The sequence below is a fragment of the Helianthus annuus genome, chromosome 5 (assembly GCF_002127325.2).
Source record: "Helianthus annuus cultivar XRQ/B chromosome 5, HanXRQr2.0-SUNRISE, whole genome shotgun sequence".
Taxonomy (NCBI): domain Eukaryota; kingdom Viridiplantae; phylum Streptophyta; class Magnoliopsida; order Asterales; family Asteraceae; genus Helianthus; species Helianthus annuus.
Window position 1 is genome coordinate 25,805,744 of NC_035437.2, and position 8,848 is coordinate 25,814,591.

An 8,848-nucleotide genomic window follows, 5' to 3' on the forward strand; every position below is an offset into this window, starting at 1 on the left:
GTAAAAAAATGTGATATTTTTATTGAAATTTGTTGTTGATTCATACTCCAGATCTGTATGTTATTGTTATTGAATTTGATGCTAGATTTATTCAAATCCCTAAAATGTTAAGCTGATATCACAATTTCATGGTAAAAAAATGTTTAATTTTTATTGAAATTTGTTGTTTATTCATATTCCATATATCTGTTTGTTTTTTATATTGAATTTTATGTTACATTTATTCAACTCTCTAAAATGTTAACCTCATTTCACAATTTCATGGTCAAAAAAACATTTAATTTTGATTGTTTCTGTGTTGTATGCACCATAAATTCTTTGAATATATTGTTTTTAATAGAGGATCTTTTTGATTTGTTGATTTTTTGTTCTTTTTTCTTTTAATTTTATTCTGTATCTGATTTCCTACGAAGATCTGTTGATTTTTGATAATTAACCTTACTGTTGCTTTTTGATAATTAACATTCAAACCTGCTTTTTGATTCTGTGTTAATCCTTTGTTGTATTATGATTTCTTACATCTGAGATGGTATGATTCCGATGGTATGAATCATCTCCAAGAAGACGAACAATAAACAATTCAGATCCATTATCCCTCTTCAACCCTACAATGAACCTCCGTCAGGTTTGTTTTCTTCAACATTTTTTCTTTAATTTCAAATGGTTGGAGTGTAATGCTATTTGGTTTGATTTGATTAACATTGTTTGTTGATTATTGTTTGTGTTCGTCGGAATGCAATTAGGGCTTTTCGGTTGAAGGAGCACAATTAACTCAATGCAACTTTTGGTGTCCCTTGATTATAAGAGGGTATGTACATTTTGGTGATTTGAGTTTGTTTGTGTTGGAAGGTTTTTTTTTTTTGCTCATTTTGGTAGTTTGTACTTTTCTGGTTGATTGTTGATGGTTAGAAATTTGGGGAATATTCACATGAGTTTGTTTGTTGATAATTAAAATTAGGGAAGATTGTTTAAATTCTTTGTGAATATTATCATGAATTTTTGAAATTCCACCTGAACTACTGCTCCGATTGACCAGACCCATATCATGAATTTTTGAGTTTTTAAAAAGTGAAACATTTACATAATTTCTGTTTGGCATATGATTTATGGAAATAAGTTAGTTGCAGACTTATTCTTTTTTTATAGACTTTGATTTTTTTTTTTGTTTCATTGCGGGTTTTATATGCGAATGGTGATGAAGAATTGCTCGACTATCCTTGGTGATTAAGATTTTAAGGTATTGTTGATTTTTTGTTCTTTTTTCTTTTAATTTTAGTCTGTATCTGATTTCCTACGAAGATCTGTTGCTTTTTGATAATTAACCTTACTGTTGCTTTTTGATAATTAACATTCAAACCTGTTTTTGTAGGTTTATAGTATGCCTGTCCCTTCTTCATTAAGGTATATGTTTTTTTTATTAACGTATTGTATTATAATATCCCTGTGACATATTCAGTAAGTTATATTTCGCGTTCAAACCTGTTTTGTTAAGAAGAAACGTTCAGTTGTATAAAAAAATCAGGGAAAGTGTTTTGCTTGGAACATTGAGGCGTCGTTGATGTTGCTAAGGAGTCTCAGAAAATGTTAAGTTATATAATTTTCTTACACTCCTCGGCAATGTCAACGACTCCTAAAAAAAGTTCCTTCGAATCTCTCTGACTGATTGCTTCATCGACAGATTGTTTCTTTTTCTCTTCACAGATTTCCTCTATATTATATCAATTCCTTAACTGCCCTATTTTCATTATATATGGAAAGTTGCCTTTTGAATGAATAAACTTTTATTTTTTTTAGGTAATTTTGGAACCGTTTCCATTTGTACTCCATATATACAAAAAATGTTTTTAATATAATGTTTCAATCGTTCACTTGAGAAGCGTTCTCTTTTTTTTGTTCATCATCAGACATCCAAATACAAGCATAGGTAAGTATATTGCACCTCTGTTTGACATTTGTATTTTTTTATTATATATAACCACAATTATAGTTATTTGGTTTTTATGTTCTATTTAACTGTGTAATTGATATTTCAAGTGGTATCGATATCATAAACAATAATCACTATTTAGAATTTTCATTATATATAACCACAATTATAGTTATTTGGTTTTTATGTTCTATTTAACTGTGTGATTATTATTTCAAGTGGTATCGATATCATAAACCCTAATCACTATTTAGAATTTTGCTAAATACATGTGTTATACAAATACTGATTCAACTGATTGAAACGAAAATTATATTATCTATTGTTATGAGATTTATATTTTTATTAATTAACTATTTATACAATTTTTTAATTTTCTTATTATGGTTATTTTGATGTTATACAACTCATTCTTCAACTTATTCATTAATCCTTTGTTTGTTAATTATTTTTATTGAAATATATTAGATCTGATGTCTTTTTTTTTGTATCCTGTTTTTTTGCAGGTATTTAGTATGGGTGAACGTTCATCAAGGTATTATGTGTATATTTTTTATAGTTTCTAACAATCCCCTTATCGTGTTATATTTTCTTAACATTCTATTATGTAATTCAGTTACAGAGGACCCTGGTTCTGTAGGGTAATGAATCGAGCAGACCAACTTATTCTGGTATAGGAAAAAATATTACTTTAGTTATTTGTGTTATCTACTTTTTCATATTTTTAAAAACATAACATTATTATTCTGTTGTTTAAATCAATTGAAAATATTTATAATTCATTTTCCATTTCATTATATTATTAGTCCGTTCCGGATGATGCGGCCTCCAAACTATGGGGTGTTGACAATGGCCCTACTAATGTTATGATACACATTGAAGATGGTCGTGACTTTAATGTTTTTTTAAGCGCGTCTAAAGGGAAGTTATTTTTTTTTCATGGATGGTCCAATGTTGTTGAACACTTGGGTCTAACTCAGGGATGTTTGGTAGTATTTAATCCTTTAGATCATGCTACGTTTAAGTTAACAACTTATCAGAATGGTGTTAGTCGTGGGTCTTTCTGGACATATATGCTACCTCCATCATGCAATTTTTATGTAAGACAAATGTGATTTTATTTTTCCTTAAGTATTTAATTATAATTTATAAATTTATAGATACTAACTTTTTTTTTTCATCCTACAGCTCATCCCTGAATGTATTTTGCCCAAGATTTACGATTTTTCGTCAAATGATGTAACCTCTACTGTGATGATCGACAACCAAACGTTTAACGTTTCCATTGTAACTAATGACGGCAAAGTCGGTTTTTCCGCTGGTATGGATGTAATTATTAGTATGTTTCAGTTGGAGGTTGGTTGTTATTTCTTATTCACCAAAGGTTTTGGACATTTTTTCTATTTGAAAGTCTTTGGAAAAAACGGTGTTGAAATCACATATCCTAACTTAGATTTTTATGAGGTAAATTAAATATATGTACTTACTTCTATGTATTATACATATCAGAATGTAATTCATTTTTTATATATTAATTTGCAGATTGAGGTTGCACCTATAGATGTTGATAATGAAGTTGAAGAACAAATACATGGTGGTGTTACTCGGTTTGTTCGTACGGCTGGTGAAGATTATTTTGTAAGTTTTGATATCATCTTCAAAACTGATAAAACACATAAGTTTTATGTTATTTTATTTTATTTAATGAGTATTAATATTTTTTATTAATTTTATTTAAATACAGAGAATTCCTGATCATGTTTCACGCATGGCTAAGCTTCATGAAGGGTTAAAAGATTTGACCATAAAATTTTTGCATCTGGACCCGCCACTGCAGATTACTAACGGTACCAGACGTGAAAGAAGAACCAATGGTCGTGGTTATCGATACACTTTAACCTCTTGGAAGAAGTTCATGAAAGCCGCTCAAATTAAGGTCCGTGACCAGGTTCACTTTTCTTTTGATGAAAATGAGCAGGTCTTGACTATTGAGAGGGTTGTACCTTACGTTAACCGTAGTAATTAGATATATGACAATTATGGCATGTTTTTGGCCTTTCAAGTTTTTTTGGTTATAACATTGGTTTTGGACTTTAATTTCAAGTTTTTATATATCTTTCAATCTATTTCTTATTTTAACCACTGTAAGAAAATACTTAAAAGTATAATCTATCATTTAGTAATTTATATTCCCACTAAAACATTTTATCATAGATAAAACCACGATATTCAAACTACTTTTATGGAAAAAATTAATCTTATATATTCAGTATAACATTGCTGATTATTGTTTACAACTAAATATGTAAAAAAACAATATATAAACTAACTTTGCATATATGAAAAAGTATTATGAACTTAGTATTATATCTTCAGCATATTACACTAATTTGTTACATTACAAACATTTTATAAACCTTCCAGAATAGTTTTTTTATTATATATAATAATTGCAGAAAGTCAGGTACGACATAGTAGGTTGCATATTTATAAATGTTTTTATTATTTCGAAATTTACTAATCATCAAATTTCCCTCCGTTCCTTGCAATTTCAAATTAATAACTATTGAAATTGTTAATATGCCCCATGTGTTTTTTATCCAGTGTAATCGTTTACAAATCTATAATAAGCCAAAAAATATACAAATTTAGTATACGTAGTTATGGCCATTATATGGATATGTTCGTCAATGTGTGATATGTCATAGTTCAATGCTGAGTTTAAAACTGCTAAAGTTGTAGAATGTTCCATAGTTTCAAATTCAATTAAAGGTTATGAAGGAATTTAATATTGACAATCCGTATACTAAGTTGGTTAGTTACGTTTCATTTTCTATTTTTTTATGACATATACCATATTTTTGGACATTTAGATTGATTGACTATATTTTTAGAAAATACCTTCATATTACATATTTCCATTTTCATCGTATATTATAATTGTTTGTGTTCGATATTTTAAATTTTTATACTTTACAATGTTTACTTAATTAACTTTGCCTACCTATTATAAATATTCTTTAAACATTTCACATTTTAATCAGTCTTATCTACTCAGCATTTTTTCTATCATTTTTCATAATCTTTGGTAAGAATACCATTGACAGTTCTATACGATATTGATTTATAATTTATTACAATGTGTTAGTATATAGTGTTTTTTTCTAATCTTTACTTTGAATTTTATGCAGAAATGGAAGAAGGTGCAATCACATTGTTGAATAATTTGGACCTCAATGTTGATAACTATACCATAAGAATACGCATTGTTCGTTTGTGGACAAGAGCTGATTTCAATAACGCTAGAAAAGTGTATTGTTATGATATGATAGTCATGGACAGTGAGGTAAGTGTTCATATACGTATGTTATAATTTAAGTTTATATACTGTTAATTGTCAAAGTACGTATTATTTGTCTAACATAATGTTGTTGTTTGTCAGGGAACAAAAATGCAAGCTTTTGTCTTGGCTAAAAACGCATCTGGATATCAACATCTTTTGGAAGAAAAGCGTTGTTTGACGATTAGAAATCCTTCATTGGGTGAGAATCGTCAGAAGGTCAAGTACGCTAAAGGTGGTTTGAAGATTAACCTTAATAACAACACCGTTGTTGAGGAATGCCACGAGGCTATTGGTTCTGAATGGGGTTTTGATTTTACTCCGTTTGATTCAGTTGTGGAGGATCCAACAGTTGACAACAAGTTTTTAAAAGTCCAATTGGTATGATATACAATTAAAACTATATAACTAAACATAACACATTTTTTATTTTGTTGACACTATTTAATTTTTATCCACAGATGTAATTGGTTTTGTGGTCAAAAGTTTTCCCTTCGAGATAGACACGGAAACTAATAATGGACAAAACCAGAAGAAAGTCACCTTTATGCTTGAAGACTTGAAGTATTTATTTATTTTTTCTTCACTTTTATTCTTTAATATATTTTTTTTATATTATGTATTCTGAACTGCTACTTTGTTTGTATTGATTTCAATAATGTTCAGCAATAAGCAGATCTTTGTGACACTTTGGGACGGTTATGCGGATCAAATAATGGAGTATGAGAGCAGCAATCAAGGTGAAAAAAATGTCGTCGTAATCATTCAGTTTGGGAAATACAAATTCTGGGGAGGTATCGTATTACTTCAAATATATTGTGTTTTTTTCTTTATGGTTACATTTTGAATAATTGTTTACATTAATTAAAATAAATGTATACATCTGTTCAGGGCATTTGTCTGTTTCAAATTTGTATACTGTCACCCGAGTCTTAATTAACAGTGATATTGATGAGGTTGCTGAGTTTAAACAAAGGTTCACTATCCTAATAAGTTTTTTTAAATTTCCTATGCATTTCTGTGAGTCTAAATTATTAAATTTTATTTTTTTACTAGATTTATCGAGAAACTTTCTCCCGAAATGTCTTCCAGCTATTCTGGCCTAAGTTCTTCTGTTGTGAAGTCTGCCACTAAAGAGTTCCTTTCTGACCTCACTTTTTTTCCCATTGGGTCGTTAAGCTCAATAGATACGGTAACACGGATAACAGATAGTTTTTATATGTTTTACACCATCCATTTTTGTATACTTTATATATATCTTAAACACAGACGAGGTTTGTTGTCATTGTTGGCACTATCAAGAGTTTTGCATCGAACAATGAGTGGTTTTACAACGCGTGCACAAACTGCAACAAAAAGGTTTCAACCGTTACTGTTGTTAAAGAAAAGCATGATGGTACTGATGGTTTTGAAGAGGTTACTGTCTTGGAATGCAAGACTGATATTTGTAATACAAGGACCGTTTCATCAATTCCACGGTAAATATTATCCATGTTAAGTTTTGTTTGTCAAAATAAGTAAATCTCATTTATATTTGTTTGCAGAATTAGGCTTTATATACGTGTCCAAGATTGCACTGGTATTGTGAGTCTAACATTGTTTGAGCGTGAGGTGACAAAGCTTTTGAAGGTTAATGCTAATCAGCTTTTAGACAACAACATTGAAGTATGTAGTAAATAATTCATTTTATCATAATTGTGTTTATTTTAAAAATATTAATTATATTTTATTTTTCAACAGTTAGCAAACGAAGGAAGCTTTCCAAAGGAGCTAAATTCATTACTCAATATGAAGTTTGCCTTCAAGATTGCTGTTTCTTCTTTTAACATCACCAAGAAGTCTGATGGATACTCAGTCTCCAAGATGACTGATAACCCGGTTGTTTTGTCCGAGCTTGATAAACATTTTGACACTATTCAGGTAAATTTATTCCAATTCACCTTTATACTATTATTACAATTTTCCAACAATGTTTAACTACTAATTAATATCATATATGTTTTTAACTTAAAAAAATTTAAAAAATCAGCCTATTGATGAGGAAGCCGTCAATGTCGAACCATCCGATTCAAATCGTAATGATGATTTGCCTGTTAAGGTTTAGTATCCTTTACCTTATCTATGATTCAACTTTAACTCATTATATGTTAAATGTATGTTTATAACTCATACCTATTTATTTATTTTATTTTACTAGGATTCTATATCCCAAACGGGAGACGATGTAACCCCTTGCTCAAATGTGTTTAAAGTTGGCTTTACAACATCGTTTGATCAGAAGGATGCTGACTTTGATACGAGCAGCGAGCGTGACTTGAAGCGCAATTTGGATACCGTGTATGACGTGGATGATGTATCTTCGCAGTCTTCGTCGAAGTCGCGTAAAGATGGTGGTGTGGATGCAGTTCTTCTAATTCCAAAGAAAGAAAAGTAGTCACCTATAATTCGAACATTTGATTTCATCGGCTGTTTTTTCTTAAGTATTTTGCTATTTTTGTTTATTTTGACAATGGTTTTAACTGTGTGGTTGATTTTTATGAACATGGTTGTCTTATTGTTTAGTTGTTTGTTTTGAATATCAATTGTTATTTTGCTAATTTATTTTTCTAATCCCACTTTTTGTTTCTTATACATATGACATCATTATTCTTTTTGGTAACTAACATTTTAATATTATATTGTTTGAGTATTGATATTTTTATTTAAAATATAAGAGCTAATATCATTTTGTGTAACATAACTCATTTTAAGAACGTATCATTTAATATTTACGTATTTATTAATCAGTATTTAGAAAAAATTACACAGTAATAAGATAACAACTTTTTACGTTATTTAAATAATAAAAAAAATAATCCGTGCTTTAAATAATGAATCTTACTTAAAATTTAGTTCCGAATATGATAATTCGTTAATATGGGACACTTAGATATCCATATTTTTTTATTATATAAAATTTTAATATTATTTGTTATTTTATGTAAATAAAACGTAAAATTTAATTATTGGTTGATATTTGAATTCAATTTAATTATACATGTAATGTAATGTATTTAAGGAATGTAGTTAATACATTATCCATTTTTAATATACAGTTACCATAAATTATTTCTAAATATATATATTAATTAGAATAAAATATATATTGTTTATACTATTATTTTTATATACATATTTTACCAACGAATTACCACAATTACTTAGCTGATTTCAACTGACCCTCTTCATTGTATGGTTAACAAATACATGGTAACAGTATTTTAACCCTTAGTGGAACATAAAAGGTTGTTGTGGTAATTTATGTTTAAATCCATTTTATTTTTGTCAGAAATCAAACTATAGGGGATGTATATGTAAATTTCATTATGGCGGTTCTAAATAAGGACTTTGTCCTTACCATACTCTACCATCAAATCATCCTTCTTATCATTCTTATCATCCCTAGGAGAACGCAAATCGCCGACCGGAACGTATCATCGGATTATCGCCGGAATCATCCATCTTTTAGGTTTCCGGCAACCGAAACTAGGGCTTCTAATCTTCACTTAAAGGTAACAACATTTATGTTCCTGTGATCAGTC

The 8,848-nt window shown here is 29.0% G+C and overlaps 1 protein-coding gene across 1 annotated transcript; it reads left to right on the forward strand.

Moving 5' to 3' along the window:
* The first annotated feature begins 3,418 nt into the window (after positions 1-3,418).
* LOC110940223 lies at positions 3,419-7,716 on the forward strand. Its single transcript, XM_035989856.1, has 13 exons — positions 3,419-3,565; positions 3,672-3,863; positions 4,636-4,699; positions 5,119-5,273; positions 5,370-5,648; positions 5,944-6,061; positions 6,159-6,243; positions 6,324-6,459; positions 6,537-6,745; positions 6,812-6,932; positions 7,008-7,187; positions 7,297-7,365; positions 7,465-7,716. Exons 1-13 carry the CDS (start codon positions 3,419-3,421, stop codon positions 7,699-7,701), a joined length of 1,992 nt encoding a protein of 663 aa, XP_035845749.1. The 3' UTR covers positions 7,702-7,716.
* Positions 7,717-8,848: the final 1,132 nt, after the last annotated feature.